The sequence below is a fragment of the Chelon labrosus genome, assembly GCF_963514085.1.
Source record: "Chelon labrosus genome assembly, chromosome: 8".
NCBI lineage: Eukaryota > Metazoa > Chordata > Actinopteri > Mugiliformes > Mugilidae > Chelon > Chelon labrosus.
Genome location: NC_140358.1, coordinates 832,629 through 852,838, shown reverse-complemented (window position 1 = coordinate 852,838; position 20,210 = coordinate 832,629). Strand labels below are relative to the sequence as shown.

General features: G+C 39.5%; 2 protein-coding genes across 5 annotated transcripts in view; one reads left to right on the top strand and one right to left on the bottom strand.

Moving 5' to 3' along the window:
• Positions 1 to 12,830, top strand: part of rell2 (RELT like 2) — a 38,106-nt gene extending 25,276 nt beyond the window's left edge. For 3 of the 4 annotated variants that reach the window (XM_084550072.1, XM_084550073.1, XM_084550071.1), the window contains exons 6-7: positions 120 to 296; positions 408 to 12,830. In XM_084550072.1, coding sequence (XP_084406198.1) covers positions 120 to 296; positions 408 to 2,118 — 1,888 coding nt within the window. In that variant the 3' untranslated portion in view covers positions 2,119 to 12,830. The remainder of the gene's footprint in view (positions 1 to 119; positions 297 to 407) is intronic. The other variant, XM_084550074.1, reaches the window with a different exon arrangement.
• Positions 12,831 to 12,958: 128 nt separating this feature from the next.
• The window catches only part of LOC311491980 (F-BAR and double SH3 domains protein 1-like), a gene marked incomplete at its 5' end in the record, with an annotated part of 107,086 nt that continues 99,834 nt past the window's right edge, over positions 12,959 to 20,210 (bottom strand). Inside the window, 2 exons of the mRNA XM_084550075.1 lie at positions 12,959 to 16,215; positions 16,804 to 16,904. Coding sequence (XP_084406201.1) covers positions 16,057 to 16,215; positions 16,804 to 16,904 — 260 coding nt within the window. The 3' untranslated portion in view covers positions 12,959 to 16,056. The remainder of the gene's footprint in view (positions 16,216 to 16,803; positions 16,905 to 20,210) is intronic.

Genomic DNA, 20,210 nt, shown 5'->3' with positions numbered 1-20,210 from the left:
TATCACTGATACTGATAGGTTAACAAGTTATTACATATTCAAGTTAAGACTTTACTGACTGTACCAAACCAGCTGATAATTCAATCCAAGTTCAAAAACCTGCTGATGCTGATGTTCAGGTTGCGTAAGGAGTCCATTGGTGGTGTTCCTTCCCATCACCACACAGTCCACTCAGGCACCGACCACAACTCCTGCCACCTGTGTGCCCAGGGGAGATCTAAAAAGGGCCGCAGACAAAGCAGAATTTCCCGCTCCAAACAGCGACCAGGAGAGCAGACTGTCTTCTCTGTTGGCAGGTAACAACACACACCTAAACGATTATGCACAGTACACAGACACAGAGTAACAATGTCAAAAAAGAAGAGATAAAGACCTGCTACATAATCTGTATATCACTATCCCCTCAGATTCCGGGTCATCCACACTGATAAGAAGCTCCACGGAAGTCCTAATCCTTTGACCATTTCAGGGGACCAGCTGGAACAATCCCAGGATAACGAAGAGCGGAAGGAGGATGGATACAACCTGCGAAGCATGTTTAAGGAAGTCCGTCTACCTTCTGAAAGTGCCAATGGGGTAACTCTAAAACGAAAGAAGAGTGTGACCATATTTGGACTGGCGCGAGGCAGTGACCCTATAGCTACTAAATCAGGGGAGGGGGCAGTTAGTGAGACTGGAGGGGTTAAATGTGCTATTCAGCAGCAGCCTGTAGTGCTGGAGGAAACCCTGCAGCAAGAGAACACTGAAGTTGGGCCAGAGTGTGGTACTAAACCTGGTCCCAGCCCTAAGTCTGAGCCTGCTTCACTTTTGCAAGAAGCTAAAACACCAGGTTCTGTCAATTCTCCCTCTTTCCAAAGTAAGAAACTGGCCCATGATCCTAGCTCTGGTCTTGAGGAAGGCTCTAAACCTAAGTCCAGTACTGAACCTCATTCAAAGATTATGATAAATCCTTCTGTTGGGAGCACAACAGCTTCTGCCCCCAGTTCCCTAACTATTCCATTATATAAGAGAGTAAATGTTGAGGATAAGGAGTTAAAAAATAAAGAGGTGTACAGTCCTGGACCACTACAGACCTCTACACCCATTGCTCCTATTCCTGGATCCATTACCAGTTTCCCACCTGTTATCTCTACCAGTCAACCTGAAACGTATTCTAGAACAGGTGTTCCAGTTACGCAAACTCCCCCTGACCCAATCTATAGCCCAGATCTGGAACCAGGTTCTGGTGCTAGTCTAGCTTTGATAAACTTAGGTTCATCTCCTCCATCTTCCTTCCCAATCAAGACCCCATCTTCAGCCTCTCCTTTAAAAACTCCTATCTCGCCTCTTTCTTTAACACCAAGCCCCAAATTAAGCTCTATAAATATACCATCGGAGGGTTCAAAAATTGTCATTTCCCCAGCCCTTTCGCTAAACCAAAAAATCTCACCAGGCCAAGAAATAGTTCTTCAATCCCCTAATTCATCTTCATCTGTAGGAGAAAGTGCTAATCCATTACAAGATCAATCTCCCTCACTAGCTCTTACTACTGGCCCTAAGCTTGATGCTTTTCAAGTATCATTACAAACACCCTCTTCTTCTCCAACAGACCAGACAGAAATAAAGAGAGTTGGAATTCTCAAAACAACTACATTTTCTGCAGTTGTGCCAGAGGATTCTAAAGGTTCTGCATTTTACTCTTCCTCTAATGTTTTTAAAGACAGTCTGAGCAATTTGCCTTTGTTATCTTCCAGCCCACTGTCACCATCCTCACCTCAAGCGAGCAGAATAAGTAGTGTGACCATTGTTAAAGCCAGTCCTGACAGCAAGAGAGAATTCTCTGTTGTCACTATGGTGAAGGAAGAAAAGTCTTCTACTTCAATACAGGACCACAAAGGAGAGACTTCTGAACTTGGGACTAAATCAGAAAAAGGAATACTTACTCCAGCTGTTGGTCAGGGAGAAGAGGTTTCTTTTTTAGGTGCCTCTGGAGTAGAGATTAGGCCGACACTGAGTCAAGAGAAGGATGACATGATGGAGATGGATGATATAAGAGACTGCAAGGTGATGCAGGAGGAAAGAACTGACAGGATGGAGGAGGATGAGGAGAAGACAGTATACACTCGCCCAAAAAAATAGTGGGAGGTTTAGCCTTAAGATGGTAAAAAAAAGTTCAAGACATCCAGTGATAATCCAAAGAGAACAGTGATACCACTCACAGGTCTAATTTTTTTGTGGGAAAGGAAATTTAGTTCAAAAAAATTAAATAAAAATAAACACACCTGACATCAGTGGATATGTTGTGGGGTGACTGGACATTTTGCTAAACCAAATAGCTGTTATGTAGATTTATCCCAGATGTCCAGCCTTTCCCTTCAGAATCCTCATGAGGATCACAGTTGTAGTTCTGAGCGAAATCTTGACACCATAGGATGGAAGCCATTAAGTAATTTGATTTATGATTAACCAGCTGTTAAACTAACCAATGCAGCCACTTTGAGCATGCAAACGCATCAAAGTAAAATGGAATGTTGCCCTGTCAGCCCTATCTTACCCACAAATGTCCTATTCATGGTGGTGCTAGCAAAGAGGATGACCAAAGTCATTAAAATACATCTCCTGGAAACCAACATACTGCATTGCCATATTTACGGCCATACCACTAATACACTGCTCCCAAATTATTATGCAAATGATATTACCCTGATTTTCCTAAATAGTCAATGCAAATGTCAGTCGGCATAATTCTCAAGTCATCAACCGTTAAAATCCACTGTTCCAAATTATTACTCACAACAGAGTTTCAAAACATTTTATAGGTTGTAAAGAACTGAAAATGCTCATTTATTGAATTTGCAGCATTAGGAGGTCATATTTACTGAAATCAAAAGCTATTTCAATCAAAAACATCTTAACAGGTCAAGTTACATTTTAACATAGGACCCCTTATTTGATAACAGCTTCACAATTCTTGCATCCATTGAACTTGTGAGTTTTTGGAGAGTTGAATTTCCCTGCAGGATGTCAGAAAAGCTTTTGTTTGGATGTGAACTGTCTCCCACCCTCATAGATCTTTTGCTTGAGGATGCTCCAAAGGTTCTCAATAGGGTTGAGGTCAGGGGAGGATGGGGCCACACCATGAGTTTCTCTCCTTTTATGCCCATAGCAGCCAATGATGCAGAGGTATTCCTTGCAGCATGAGATGGTGCATTGTCGCGCATGAAGATGATCTTGTTATGGAAAGCACGGTTCTTCTTTTTGTACCATGGAAGAAAGTGGTCAGGCAGAAACTCCACATACTTTTCAGAGGTCATTTTCACACCTTCTGGGACCCTAAAGGGGCCGACCAGCTCTCTCCCCATGATTTTGTCCCAATACATGACTCCGCTACACATACATTATTCCAGAGGCACCAACAGCTTCAAATACCTGTTTGCTGCTTTGTAATGGCATTTTAGCAGCTGCTCTCTTAATCTGATGTATTTGTCTGGCAGAAACCTTCCTCATTGTGCCTTTATCTGCACAAACCCATGTGTGCTCTGAATCTCTTAACAGTACAATTCATTCATTCATTCATCTTCTGTACCCACTTATTCCTGTTAAGGGTCGCGGGGGTGTGCTGGAGCCTATCCCAGCTGTCATCGGGCGAGAGGCAGGGTACACTCTGGACAGGTCGCCAGTCTATCACAGGGCCAGTAGAACACAGAGAGACACAACCATTCACACTCACGTGCACACCTACGGCCAATTCAGAATCACCAATTAACCTAATGAGCACGTCTTTGGACAGTGCGAGGAAGCCGGAGTGCCCGGAGAGAAGCCACGTAGACACAGGGAGAACATGCAAACTCCACACAGAAAGGCCCAGTTGGCCCATGGATTCGAACTCGGGACCTTCTCGCTGTGAGGCATCAGTACTAACCACCTCTCCACTGTGCCGCCCTAACAGCTCAACGATTACGCTTAAGTTTTCGTGAAATATCTAAGGTTTTCATGCCTTGTCCAAGGCATTCAACTATTTCACTCTTTTCAGCAGCAGTGAGATCCCTTTTTATTTCCCATATTGCTTGAAAATGGTGGTCTGCTTAATAATGTGGAATGTCCTTCTTCACTGGTCTTTCCTTTATTTGGGCCCGCCTGGCAAACTATTACAGGTGTCTGAAATTGATTTCAGTGATCCTAAGAGTTCTGAGACATAATACCATCCATGAGTTTAATTGAAAAACAAAACAAAAAAATCTTTATGACACTTACAGTTGAAACCATATGTTTATATACACTGTGTTAAAAGACACATAAATATTTGTTTCCTCACTGTCTGAAGTTAAATCCTGTTTTAGGTCAGTTAGGATTACTAAACTTATTTCTATTTGCTAAATGCCACAATAATGAGAGAGAGAATTTCTTAGAGAATTTTTTATTACTTTCTTCAGAAGTCAGAAGTTTACATACACAAAGATTACTATGTCATTAAACAATGAAGGAAACGCCTGATGATGATGTCATGGCGTTGGAAGCTTCTGATAGGTTAACAGGCAACATCTGAGTTAATTGGAGACACACCTGTGGATGTATTTTAAGGCTGCGCCTCAAACACACTGAAAATCAAAAGAAATCAGCCAAGATATCAGGAAGAGAATTGTGGTGCTCCACAAGACTGGTTCATCCTTGGGTACAATTTCCAGATGCTTGAAGGTGCCACGTTCATCTGTTCAAACAGTTATACGCAAGTATAGACACCATGGGAATGTCCAGCCATCATACTCTATGTCCCAGAGATGAGCGTGCTTTGGTCCAAAATGTGTGAATCAACCCCAAAACAAAAGCTAAAGACCTTGTCAAGATGATGGCTGAAGCTGGTAAGAGAGTGTCATTATCCACAGTGAAACGAGTCCTGTACCGACATGGACTGAAAGACCACTCAGTGAGGAAGAAGCCATTACTTCAAAAGCAACATAAAAAAGCCAGATTACAGTTTGCACATACACACAGGGACGAAGACCTTAATTTTTGGAGACATGTCCTGTGATCTGATGAAACTAAAGTGGAACTGTTTGACCATAATGACCATCGTTACATTTGGAGGAAAAAGAGGGAAGCTTGTAAGCCTGAGAACACCATCCCAACTGTGAAGTATGGGGGTGGTAGCATCATGTTGTGGGGCTGTTTTGCCGCAGGAGGAACTGGCTGGGGGCTTTTCGCAGGCGGCCTGGGCCATCTTCGTCCCCCAAAGTGCAGACCTTTTACTTTTTTAGACGGCATCATGAGGAAAGAACATTATGCGGAAATATTGAAGCAACATCTCAAGACATCAGCCAGGAAGTTAAAGCTTGGGCACAAATGGGTCTTCCAAATGGACAATAACCATAAGCATACTGCCAAAGTAGTTACAAAGTGGCTTAAGGACAACAAAATCAATGTTTTGGAGTGGCCATCACAAAGCCCCGATCTCAATCCCATAGGAAATTTGTGGGCAGATCTGAAAAGGCGTGTGCGAGCGAGGCGGCCTACAACCCTGACTCAGTTACACAAGGTCTGTCAGGAGGAATGGACCAGAATTCCAGCAGACTATTGCGAGAAGCTTGTGGAAGGATATCCAAAACGTTTGACCCAAGTCATAGAGTTTAAAGGCAATGCTACCAAATACTAAGGAAATGTATGTAAACTTCTGACTTTGAAGAAAGTAATAAAAATTCTCTAAGAAACTCTCTCTCATTATTGTGGCATTTAGCAAATAGAAATAATTTTGGTAATCCTAACTGACCTAAAACAGGAGAGGTTTAGTCTGATTTAACTTCAGACAGTGAGGAAAAAAGGTTTATGTGTCTTTTAACACAGTGTGTGTAAACATCTGGTTTCAACTGTAAATACAATTTGCATAAAAATTTGGAACGTGGTGTATTGTAAAAGCAGACTTCTGAAGTATTGGTTGTATATGAACATCTAGTCCGCCTTGAAAATCCACATTAATATTTGTGTTTATTGTCATGTATGGCACAACATAAGTGTCATGTTTTCTGTCTGTTACGTTTTCTGTCACGGTATAGTTTCTTGGGTTTATTGTATTTTAATTTCTTGGTTTTCATAGTCATGGTTTAGTGTTTAGTTTTTCAGTTTCCTGTTTTATTTTGTTAAATTCTTCTGTCAAGTAGGGTAGCGGAGGATTGGAAGTTTTGGACCCAAACGCAGGACTCAGAGGCAGGAGTTGGCAAAAGGGATATTTAATACAAAAAAATGACTTACAAAAACTAAGGTCGCTGCTGACGTGGCAGGAAATCCAAGAACAGACAAAAATCAAAAACACTGTGAAACTACGACGTGGCATGAAAAACTACAACATGAACAAAAACTATTGCATGATACATCGACAACGTGAAACACTATGGGTGTATTCACACCTGCCTTGTTTAGTTCGATTAAAACGAACTCAAGTTCGTTTCCTTGCTTGGTTCGGACCTTTTTGACTGGTGTGAATACAATCACTCGAACTCTGGTGCGGACCAAACAAGCGGACCGAGACCCAGCTGAGGAGGTGGTCTCGGAGCGGTTCCTACCGAACCCTGGTGCGGTTCCTTTATGGTGTGAAAGCAGCCCGACCTCGATCCGACCCAAGTTGCAAAAATCTACCTTTTTGGATTTGACGAGCTCCCGTAGTTTTCGCGCATCTATCAAGAAGCGTCTGTGTGTCTGTCTGTCTGTGGCACGCATATGTCGCGAACCGTTGGCCCGATTGATTTGAAACTGGGCAGGTGTCTCGCTACGGGCACGAAGATGTGCACTGCTAAGACGTTGTTTGGATAAGAAATGTAAAATATATCGGTAAAATATATTTTCTCCGCTCTAATATTTCCAGTTGCCTGATGACAGTTCTAAATTATTGCGCTGGCTCAAACGCTAGATGGTAACCATGGCAACGGAGACTCAACGTTATTTTACAGTTTACAGACAAAACATGAGTGATTTGATCATCTATCTATAAATCAAGAATTTCTTTTAACTTATTTGGTGAGTTTGTGTCTGTCTGTCTGTCTGTGGCACGCTGATTTGAAACTGGGCAGGTGTCTTTGTGGGGAGGAGACATGGGTCACGACAATGGTCACAACTGAAAAATCTTCTTCAGCTCCCACTATAGGAATACATACTTCCGACGGGCACTGCACTAGTTATGGGAAATGTAGGATAGCCCAGTGACACACACAACAGAGAGAGACACGTGAAGCAAACAAACGCAGGTAGGTTAGGTAGAGATGAGCCGTGGCTTAACCGAGCTCTGAGGAGACACGCTGCCTCCTAGATATCTGGGCAGATGTCCAGATATCTCAAATGCTGGAGAAAACACATAAAAATGCAGAAGTATATAAGATTTTTAGTAAACAAATGAGAGAGAGGGGATTCCAGCGCTCAGTTTATAAACCATATTGCTAGCATAATAACAAGTAGACCTACAGTACGCAAAGTCTCCATTGTAGCCTATTTACGTGGGACATTTGGCTTCCTTCTTTACCCCGCCTATACGTTTACCAGCCAATGGCTGAACGACCTTAGCACGTGTTTTTGTTTATAAATTCTGGTCCGGTTGCAATTAATCACAGTGTGAAAGCGAACCGCACTAAAAAAAAAAAAAAGAAAAAAAAAATTGGTCCGGACCAAAGCAAGTGAACTAACGGATCTTCCTGGTGTGAATACGCCCTATGAAACACATGGAACCAAGCAGTAATGGAGCAGGACGTAAGCAGATCCTTGGAGCCGGAACAGGAGCCGGACGTGAGCAGATCCTTGGAGCCGGAACAGGAGCAGGAGCGGGGCATGAGCCGACCCTCGGGGCCGGTACGGGGTCCGTCATGGTTTTGACATGTTTTCTTTCGTCATGTCTTTTGACTATGAAAAGACCTGACAAAAGACATGAAAGAAAACATGACAAAACCATGACAAGAAGATATTAATACCATATATAGGGCGGCACAGTGGCTCAAGGAGGCAGGAGTAGGCGAAAAAGATATTTAATTAACAAAAAACAAACCCTGCTGATAAGGCAGAAAATCCAAAAAGCAAAACTCAAAAACACTAACAAAACTATGACTTGGCATGGAACTATGGCATGGAACATGAATAAACTATGACGTGAAACGTGGCAAACAAGCAGTATGACGCAACAGGGACAAAGGGGGAAGGCAGGGCTATACCCACACGAGGAGCAGGTGAAGCAAATCAAGAAACGAGACAAGGTGAAACCAATAACCTAATCAAAAGGAAAAAAGACATGGAGTAACACAAACAGGAAATTCAGAACTTAACAAAATAAAACAGGAAGCAGAAAACCTAAACACTAAACCATGACTATGAAAAAACCTAGACTTAAAGGAACAGTATGTAAGATTGTGGCCAAAACTGGCCAAAACTGGTACTGCAATCACTTTCAAAATACTGTAGAACGGTGTATCCCCTCCAACCTCCCCCCTGACTCGAGGTTGCCAGGTTACCGAGGTAACGTTAGGCTACTCAATACGTCTCAATTACGTTTCACATTGCCATAATCGACGTGCTAATGTTGTTTTCTTCGGCGTTTCAGCATAATGACAGAGAAACGGGCTCATAATGCATTGCTAATGTTAGCAATGACGACTCGCCGTTTTTATTTCACAAACAATTCCTTACCTTTTCAATTCGATGACCCACCTCCTCTGTATGCGCTAACGTAACGTTACTTTGCACGAACATGCATAACTTTGTTCGACTGTCGTGAATATTTGAAATGTCCATTTACATTATGTACAAGTAAGTTAGCCAGGAGAATATTAGCAACGTTGGCGTCTGTCTTCAAATTCTTCTCCGTTTTCAGCCGTCTCCATCTTTCAAAGGCATCTCCTATACAAATCCTTGTTTTATTTCGGACTTTGTCACGACGTAGTTCGGATTCATAACGAGGTCTAAGGTTTCGTAACGTTATACATGTTTTATCCGACACGTTCGTAGCTGCAGCTGTGGTAACTAGAGCAGAGCTGGCAACCCGGAAGACGAAACTCTACTGACTTCGTGATTGGTAGATAGGTGGAGGGTGGCGCCTCAGGCCAAAACACAACATGACAACAACAACATCAGTTGAGGGCTGCAACTCTCACTTTTAAATGACAATATCCTGGCCGGACCACTGTTGTCAGTGATATAAGTATTTGAAATGAACACGATTTCTTCATGTCTAGTGACATATCAGGGCCATTTTATGATTAATTGAAATACATTTCTTACATACTGTTCCTTTAACAAAATACAATAAACAGAAAATCCAAGAAACTAAACCATGACAGAAAACGTGACAAACATGACAGACAACATGACAGACAACATGACAGAAAACATGACATGGAGCAACACAAAGGAAAACCAGAACTTAACAAAATAAAACAGGAAGCAGAACAGAAAAACTAAACACTAACCATGACTGAAAACATGACGGAAAACACGACAGAACTAAACAGAAACCATGACAGAAACTAAACCATGACGAAAGACATGATGAAACACATGACGAAAGACATGACAGAAAACATGACAGAAAATGTGACAGTGGTTAGCACTGATGCCTCACAGCAAGGGGCCTTTCTGTGTGGAGTTTGCATGTTCTCCGTGTGTGTCCTGTAGGTGTGCATGATAGGCTCCAGCCCCCCCACGACCCTTCACAGGACAAGCGGTTACAGAAGATGAATGAATGAATACCATATATAAAAATACAGGAAATGGGGGGGGGGGGGTAGTGTTTGCAAGAATACATACTGACAACTCCTGCAATGTCCTGGAAGCAATACATTACCTAAAGGTCTATATTAATGGCAATATGTGTTACAAATGAGTTTTAATATACCCATCTCACCTTAGATCTTCATCTTCATTTGCTGTTTACCTTCTCTGGCTAAAAGTGTGAACACTGGCTAAAATGCAGAAAAGAAGGACTGGAAGCTTATTTCTTTGATTTCAAGTGTATGGGACACTTGAAGAAAAAATTATAAAAATTACATTTGCTACTTTGCATTAACTTCTTGACGTGCTAACAGTCAGATTATTTGTTAATGACTCTAATGATGACTATGGATTCTTCTGATTCAAAACATACAGTACAAGCACAAAAAGAGCACTATTTCCTCTGCTGGCAGCTGTACCAATGGAGATTTGTAAATTTAATGGTAATACTATAATTACAGTATTCTGTGTCCTATGCTACTGTAGCTGCTTTTGGCAAGGACAGTGTGTTGCCCATTTGTTCAAAAAGTCTATTTCTACCCAAATTTTCTTTTTTCTCTTTTCTCCCAATATAAAAAATGTCATTTTGTTCCCACTGCCATTCATGTAACTGCAAACTGATATTCAGGGGAGTGCATGTGTGTCTCATTTGGCAATTTTGGACTAGTTTGGATAGTTCTGTGGTTTGTCTGGCCTGAACCTTTCACTATAGACTGTTCATAGAAGGTTCACACTGCTGTGAGAACCAATGAAGAGCTTTAAAAATGGCACTCTAAGAACAAATTAAAAACATCCTCAAGTGCTTAGTGCTTACTATCAACACAGGAAAGACCTTGCAAAGAGAACAGAACCTATATTGAGGATGTTCTCAATGCCCTCCACAAACCTACTGTGCAGGTGTCCTGTGAGTAGTAGTTCAGCAATAAGGCCTCGACCCCTTGCAGCTTTCAGTAACCAACAAAACATTGGAAATTGAATCTGGTACCAAACCTCTGACATACAATAGTTAAACCAGTGCTGTTAGTTAAGACACCACTGGTACATATACTACATTCTCTGTGTGCTAGCTGTTCCAGCCACAGAGCACATTTTATTTCTTTGGAATTATGATTTTGGTACATATTAACAAATACCACTCTTGATATTTGCACTACTTCTGTCTGATTATGCCATCTCATCATTTGAACATATTCAACATACCACTCTTGATATTCGCACTACTTCTGTCTGATTATGTCATCTCATCATTTGAACATATTCAATATAAAATCAATACTTACCAAAGCAATCTTTCAAAAGCAACCTTATTATACCTGCATAACAAAAAATACTTTCTTCTGAACAATACTTTCCTTGAAGAAAGGAAGACTTGTAGTAAAGGTTTGAAGCAATAATGTAACAAAAACATATAAACGGTACATAGGAAAAAGTTGTATAATAACCAAACCTAATTGTAAGATATTTTGTTTCAGAAGCAAACCTTTGTAACTTTTGTTACTTTATTCTCAACATCCGAAGATTTTCTTTTGCCCCAACAGTGACATCTAGCAGAACTCCAAAGTAGAAGAATGCTACAACTTCCTACATAAGGATCATTCTTAAAGGGTTCACCCACTTGGAAAAAGGCAAATTAACAACAATCAGTGCACCTCTTGCAATCACATTTTGGGTTTATGTGCATACACATTTTAATATATCTGCCTAAACTTTATCTGCCACCCAAATAACAAAGGAGATGACCTGAGTCATTAAAAGTCAGCGAGAGAACATGTATTAATGTAGTTTGTGTAAACTGAATATGAGTGTCTCTTTACTATGCCATAAGAATCTGTGCTGTATTCATTTAGATGTGTATTTTCTGGAAATAAACCCATTATAATGCCTCTGGCAACAGAAAGTTCTTCACTAGAAAGACTTTACCAGACACAGTTCAGAGGGAGTTCAAATGGAGGTCTTCGTTTAATGAGACCTCTGGTCTGTCAATTGAAAACACAAGAATCTAGTACAGTATAAGATTTCCATATACATAAATGTTTTTGACTTCATATCACAAATTAATGAAAACATAACACTTTCATGTGTTGAAATTTATTTTCATCACCTACCTTTATCACTACAGTTAACAGCTTCAACATCAGTACAAATATTCTTTGCTCACGTAGTAACCTATTCAAATGTTACATATATGTATTACACTGCTAAAAGTAATATTGTTCTTTTATTGGGGAATGTGAGATAATGTGTATTTTTAACAGTGGATCAGTCTGTTTAGTTTAAATTTAGTTTGACTTAATTTAAACTTCAAGTACAACAGACGAAATATCATTAACTTAAATGATTACATAATTTAAATACATTATTAACTTATTTGTATCTCCTTCCTAGCATACACTGGATCAAATTCCCCATTAGATGTTTGTCTTTGAATAGAATAAGTGACATGATGAAGACAGTCATTTTGTTGAGTCAGATGAGTCTGTCTGATCAACTTTTAACAAGCTCTATACTTCACATAAAGTACTTCCTCCTTGCAGTTATTGTATTCATAGGCAATACAGCATTAGTCTGTCAAAAAAACAACAAACTTTTAAAGCCTCTCTCTTCTGATAGTGAGAATATTTGCTCAAAATTGTCGACTCATGTATTTCTACAGTGTACACCAGCAACAGTACAACATAAATATTGATAAGGAGGACGAATCCAGATTTAAATGTCAAGTGTGTTCAGTTCTATGTTCACAGGATTAAACCAACTCCTAGCTAATAAAAATAGAAAGGGACCAATAATACATACATTTGGTCAGCTTGCTAGACGCAGCACTCATAAAAACACATTTGATTAAAATACAGAACTTTTGATGATAATACTAAAGAGACGTAATATATCTTAACATTAACAGATCAGCTGCTAGTGAGTTTCTCCTGTAACGCACCACTCAAAACTGTAAAAGCTACTACACCTATAAACATTCATTTAAGCAAATGCTTGATCAAATCCAGGGGTCTGATTGTGAGAGATGTATGTATTATCACTACTATACACATACAGGGTAAGTTGTAAATAAGTATCAAATGTATCATAATTTATTCTATTGAAATAAAATATCTGAACTATGAGGTTTCTCTGTGTGTGTTTTGTCCTTGTTGATACTAAAGCAAACTAAAGACCTACCTTTTTAGTCTGGCTTTTAACTGAATCTTCACTATCTATGTATTTATGTATTTATTTATTGATTATTGACTCATTTCGATCTCTTTTACTCTTTTTAGTTGGCATTTTTGTTCTGTTATTATCGTAATTTTATCCCTTTCTCTCGTTTGCCTTTTGGCATTTTTATTTATTTATTTGTTCTTATTTATTTAATTTGTGCTCTTATGTTTTATTCTGTTTCCACCACTTTAGAGTCTATATTTATTGACTGATTTTACCATGCGATTATTGGTTTTATCCAGTCTCTGGTGTTTCTTCACATACAATAGTGTTTCCACAGTTCCACAGTTCTTGCTCCAGTTGTTGCTTATGTTTTAATGAATGCTCTTCTTGTTTATTTATTTTTAATGTCATCATCATTAAGTTGGGTGTGTGTCTGTGCTGGGGATGAGATGTTGTACAAAGAGCACAAAGTGCTACAAAGAAAATGTAGCACTTTGCGCTACATTTTCTTTGTAAGAAAAGTGCTATACAAATAAAGTCTGATTTATTGATTGATAGATACTGAAAGCATCACAGCTTGACACCAGTATGTGATCCAGATAGATAAGTATGAATAACCAAATGAAACAATGTCATCCAGGTCATGGCATATCCAAAAAAACAAACAAACAAACAAAAAAACAACCCGCTGGAACCAGTGCAACTGGACTCGAGTGTTGCCCACCTAGAACTTCCATGACTGGGGTTTAGCTGGTACCTAACAGAGCCTAGTCTGTTAATGTGGCTATTTGGGGTTGAACGACTTCGGATGTTTTAAAGTCAAAATTGGAGTCAACTCGACTACTCCACGACATCAACACAGTAGAAAGTAATGCTTTGAAACAATGAAATCTATATTCTTGACCTGAACACATATTGTAGCTTCCCACACAAAAGCTACGAAGGCTTTTATGCAAGTTTATTGAAGTTTAAACGTGGGCTACTGCCACATCAACACCATAAACACGGCAGTCTAAAAAAAAACAGGGTTTACAACCACAGCAACAATGTCAACTAATAGAACACAACAGTCCGCTGCAGATGTTTAGCCTATATAAATTGGCACCATCAGTTGTAAGAGAGGATAATATAGGCGGGATGTAAAAAAGCGGTATATCTCTGAAGCCTTTTCCATGTGTAGCAGCTAAAGGTCTAATAACTTTTGAGAATGAAATTCACTATCAAATTGTTGATTTGCAGCCTCCTTCTCTCTGTTACCGCAGGCAAAGTTGTTAATTGACTAGTGTACAGAGGATTTGGACCGTTCCTCTGTGAGCTGTAGCAGATGCCTTTTCAGATTGAGTGTGCATTGCAGTTGTACATTTGTTGTATTTCAGGACTGACATTCTGCATGTCACGGTAGAATGGGCTTCATCTTAAGTGAAGTATTTCCACACACTTGATGAACCGTTTGCTGTAATGACCCACTGCGCTCACCTGTCTTGGAGGCGTCTGTGCTGTTATTGTTACGTGATCATGACAATAAGCAAGCGACTAGTTTAAAACGTCACGGTACAGCAGTAAAGTTGACTAGTCAGTACAACCCCTAGTCACTATGAGATTATTATAGAAAGAATGTAAATATGTTACTAATTTAAAATATTGGTATTTTGGCAAATTATTAAAAGCAACATAAGCTTTAGCTGTTATTATCAAAGCCGCCTTGCTAGCTAGATGACTTGCTGTGCAATATATGTCTTGCAAAAGCTACATGTTAACTAGTTGTAACTGTTCAGTAATGTTGGCAGTTATGAGATGTTGTACAAAGAAGACTGAATGAATGACTTATGAATAATATGAAATTAATAGTTACATTCTGTTGAAGTGGGGTTATATGAGGTGCTCATCAGTGAGTGTTCAAATAACTCCCAAATGCGAGATGAAATTACTCTTTGTAACACTGTAATTGCCCCACTGGGATAAATAAAGTCCTATCTTATTTTATCTGTTATCTTTTTGCTAATGGTAGCTTTGAAGAGGATTGGTAATGACCTTCATCCACTGTACATATTCGTACAACGTACTTCAAAGAAACTGAACTATCCCTTCTTATTGCCATCTTGTGAGTTTGGTGCCAGAGTCTGCGCAGTGAGTTCCGAGAGGTGGGCCACACGGAGCCACATTATCGATGAGCCGCCCACATTTCCACCAGACTCACTCATTTTTGTTCAATACTGCACTCTGCTCTACCTTCACATGTTAGAAATGTTCGATTATACACTGTACTGTATTATATACTGCCCTAAACGACCGCTTTACGGATCAGTTGGCATGGCAACTGGTAGTCATCATGAGGTCACATTCTGTTTCTACAGCATCAAATATCTAACACAAAACAGAAAAAATGGACAGTTGAGTATGCATCAGCATTACATTAATGACCTGTAGTGACAGAAAATGTAGAAATGTATTTGACTTGTATTTTAGTATTTTAGTTTGGCCCCAGTCCCGTCCTTATCCCAACATGGAGGAGGTGGAGCTTATGACCTATACTGCAGCCAGCCAGACACCAGGGGGAGCTCTACTTGCTTTGCTTTATTTACAGTCTATGGCTGGAAACGTGTATTTCTTTGAAATGGACAGTGGCTCCAGTCTTTGCCTTAAGGTTGAGTCGAAGGTTTCTGTGTTGGAGGAGGAGGGGGTGCCCGACACTGAAACAGTACAGAAGGAGGACAGATGTGTTATCTCTAGTGCATGTTAGCTGAAAGATGATTAAATAAATCATGTTGTTTTTGAAGGCAGACTTTTATGTGCAGTAATATACCCCACAGGTACAGTAAATATTCTTTTTGTATTTAAAAATACATACTGGTCTTATTCGACAGCTGTTGAGTTCTGGAAAACTGTGCCTGCTGGCTTTAACCCCTGAAGGTACAACTGACAAAGAATAAACCATTATTGCCTTGCATAATACAATTTAGAAATAAAATACTGTCATGAGACTGCATACTTAGTTACCTGCCTGCACTGACACCTCTTCACCAGGCTGCTGTTTGTCCTCGATACCACTAGGGGGAGAAGCACTTACTGGACAGCCACAAGCTGAGGGGCTGGGGATTGGGGGTGAGAAGGGAGGCATGGTTGGAATTGGAAGAAGCTGTAGAGAAAATTAAATTCAAGAAAAACATATGTTACCTAAGAAACTTGGAACTATTTTAGTGTAAGTAACCTAAACAGAGGATTCATTCTCACCTCCTCCTCCTCCTTTTCCTCCTCCCCCTCTCCTTTATCATGTGTAACCTCCACCACCAATGACGGGAAGAGACCGATCTGTCCATTCAGCTCACCCTCCCAAAAACCATCATCCACCTAAAAAGCAGTCCACTCAAATCTTCAATGTAATCAAAGCACACAAAACTAGTAAAGGAAACTCAAGATATTGCAAGCAAGTTGACTTTCATTCATTCATCTTCTGTAACTGCTTATCCTGTGGAGGGTCGCGGGGCGGCTGGAGCCTATCCCAGCTGTCATTGGGCGAGAGGCGGAGTACACCCTGGATAGGTCGCCAGTCTATCGCAGGGCTAACACAGAGAGACAGACAACCATTCACATGCACACCTACAGCCAATTTAGAATCACCAATTAACCTAACAAGCATGTCTTTGGACAGTGGGAGGAAGCCAGTACCCGGAGAGAACCCATGCAGACACAGGGAGAACATGCAGAAATGCCCCCGCCTTCTTGCTGTGAGGCATCAGTGCTAACCACCACACCACTGTGCCGCCCCTCTATGTCCATTTCTTTATGTGTATGGAAATTGTTCAGCAGCTGTGCATTTTGATTTGAGACTAAACCTGAGCCACAAAATTGTAGCCAAGCTGGTGTACTTTGATTTTTGACTTTGGAAAAAATCAAAGTATTAGATTTTAATTTGAGAAGACATTATACAACACACACCTCTCTGCGTCGACGGCGAATCAGGTGAATTAGCGCACCCTCCTGGAAGGAAAGCTCCTCCGCACTCTGAGCCTGGTAGGAGTACAGAGCTCTGGCTATACCTGAGAAAAAACTGACTCGATTATGAAGCAACACACTTGAAATAAAATGTTTTTTATCTTGTTATATCTTGAATATTAATATGTCATCTGAGTATACAAATGTGCTATTATACATACTACAACATAATATTCATGGTGTGGAGTGGAATTTTTTGACTTCAGAGTGAGTTGGGACTGGGTCACAGAGTGAAGGCAAAAAAATCAAATAAGAGATTAACAGTATTGTAGAATACTGGAAAATCTCCACTTTAGGAACTCATTAAGCTGGTTAAGAGAATCAGAGTGCAAGGCTGTTATTACAATAAAAGGTGACAACTTTGATCACATATTAACATATTTTACTTCACTTACACTGTTTTGCATAATAAAGCAAAAAACACAAGTCGTATTTGTTTGATGCCTTCTACAATATAAAAAAAAATATAAAAATAAAAATTAATTGAAAAAGTGTGTCCAGGTACATTAACATTAGGTACAGAAACAATCAGGTCTATTGCTCACCCTGAACTGAAAATACTCTGTATGAGGTATTAGAGACTCAAGCTCATTTCATGATATATTGCTAATTATAGTATTGCTAAATATCCAGTTCCTCAATAGACTCGAGGAAACCTGGCCATTTATTTCATTTACAACCTGAAGATAGAATTTTGTTTGCAGTATAATGCTAGAAGTTATGTCTATGTGTGACAACTCTGCAGTTGTATTTTGCATGTACATGTGTAACTGAGTGAAATTGATTATGTGATCATTCTCAAAAGTTTACGGTGCTCAGTGTTTCAACTTTATAGTGTTTACTTTTAACACTTTTTATTGATTTACTTTTTTTTTTTTTTAACTACTTTATTGCAATATTTTGTCTACATATACAGCAACTTCACTTACTTCCCCTTTTACATTGCATTTTTTTTTTGTTTTTTAAACATAAGGCAACAGAAAAGAGACAAATAGATAAATAAATACAAAAAAAAAAAAAAAATGGTTAAAGGGAGGGGGGATTTGTTATATGGGTGTGTGTGTGCGTGTGTGTGTGTGCATGTGTGTGTATGCGTGTGTGTGCGCGTGTGTGTGTGCGTGCGTGTGTGTGTGCGTGTGTGTGTGTGCGTGTGCGTGTGCGTGTGTGGTTGCACTTGTTAAGTATTTATTGGGGGGGGTATTTGTTATTGGCTATTTATGTGTATATGAGTATGTATGTGTGCGTGCATGAGAGCGGTGTATTTAAGTCTACAAGAATATCATGACTGCATCCTGTGTGAAGTATTACATATTTATTGACTGCATATCATGACTGCATATAAACATATCCTGTGTGAAATACGACCTATCTGTTGACTGATTTGTATCATCTCATATTATTAAAATAATTTGTTATTTTATATATCATTTTATCCGGGTATAACTTTTGCCATTTACCGAGTTGGTTCCTAACTTTAAAAGTAAGTTTTTCCATCTCTAAAATATTTTCTATTGTGTTATGCCACTTACAAAGATCTGGGGCCTTTGCTTCTTTCCAACCCCTTGTTATCTGTTTTATTGCGGATATACGTAGTATATTGAATATTTTTTTATGTTTAGGTTCAATTTTCTTAGCCAAGTCCATCCCTAGTAAGTTCTCTATTGTTAGGATCTGCTGTAAGTCAAAAATATATTTAATTGCTTTACCAAATTCCTCCCAAAATGTTTCTAAAACTGGACATAAAAAGAAGATATGACTATAATTTGCGTTTTGCTCTCCACAGCTTCTCCAACACCTAGTCCCTAGTTGTGTGAATTTACTACATTTATCAGGTGTAAGAAAAAATCTGTGCTGTAACTTCCAAGCAAATTCATTCCAATATTTTGAATGTGTTATTGCCATATTCTCTTTTACTGAATCTATCCAATTTTTCCTTGCAATATCAAGACAATGCTTACTTCAATACTTTTGAAGACAGTAAAATTACAATTACACATTGCAAATACAATGTTTAACCCCCCCCCCCCAAAAAAAAAAAAAATCCTGTGAATGCAGCAGACAGACAGGAAAAAAAGAAGACGAGAATAAAAAAGGGGGGGGGGGGGGGTTGGGTGGGCCTACTCTACTCTACTAGTCCACTTGTAATGGGTGTTGAATGCTCTCATAGTATGACAAGAAGGGATTCAAAACTCTCTCAAAACTTTGAATGGAACCTTTCAAAGTGTATCTAATTTTCTCAAGTTTTAGGAATGACATGGTGACATGGTGATGTGGGTGGTGTTTGTTCCTTCCATAGGAACAGTATCTGACGTCTAGCGAGAAGAGAAGTAATAGCTATGATAATATGGAATTCGCCTTTAAGCAAACGGGTTTCATCAGTGAAACCAAAAATGGCACATATTGGGTTTGGAGAAATATTAACACCACACATTATTGTATAGGCCTGAAAGATGTCCTCCCAAAATGCTCTAAGGTGTGGGCAGGACCAGAACATGTGGATATGATCAGCGGGTTGACTTTTACACCGGGGACAAGAGGGGTCCACATCAGAAAAAGTTTTGGCCAGCTTGGCCCTAGTCCAGTGCACTCTTAAAATAATTTTTAGTTGAATCAATCTATGTCTAGCACAAGGTGACATAGAGTCCCAAGTCCAATGCAGCATCCCACTGATCCTCTCTCATTGCCATTCCAAGGTCATCTTCCCAAAGTTGTCTAATTCCTTGCAGTGTTTGAGGAGAGATGTTGCTAATGTGATGATAAAGTATTGAGATCAAGCCTCTTCTATGTGGAGATAAAGAGAGAAGATTGTCAATTACATTATCCGGGGGCAGATTTGGGAAGGAAACAACGTTTCTATGCACAAAATGTCTTACTTGGAGATATCTATAGAAATGAGATTTATGCAGGTCAAACTTCTCAGAAATTTGAGAGAATGAATTTACCAAATTTACCTTGCAAAAAAAGATTGGAAATGCCAGATATGCCTTTTGCCCTCCACATTTTAAAAGCTGAATCCAAAGTGGAAGGTGGAAAGTGGTGGTTATTTTATTTTTTTTTGTCATTAAAGTTTTTATTTATTCATACATACATAAACATACAATCAAACTCTAGAACAAACATTGACACCAACATTAACAGACAGTATATCCAGCATACAATCATATATACAACGGCCTCCTGCAAATCTACATTTTCATTTTTGAAACAACCAAAATAAACATTCCGCACCATGTCTACAAATTTCTCCATATGCCCTACCTACAAAAAAATACGTTCCCAGGTCCTTCTAAAATGTTCCTCTTCGTTGTTAATTCTAGCTAACATGCATTCATATGATGCAACTTCTGACA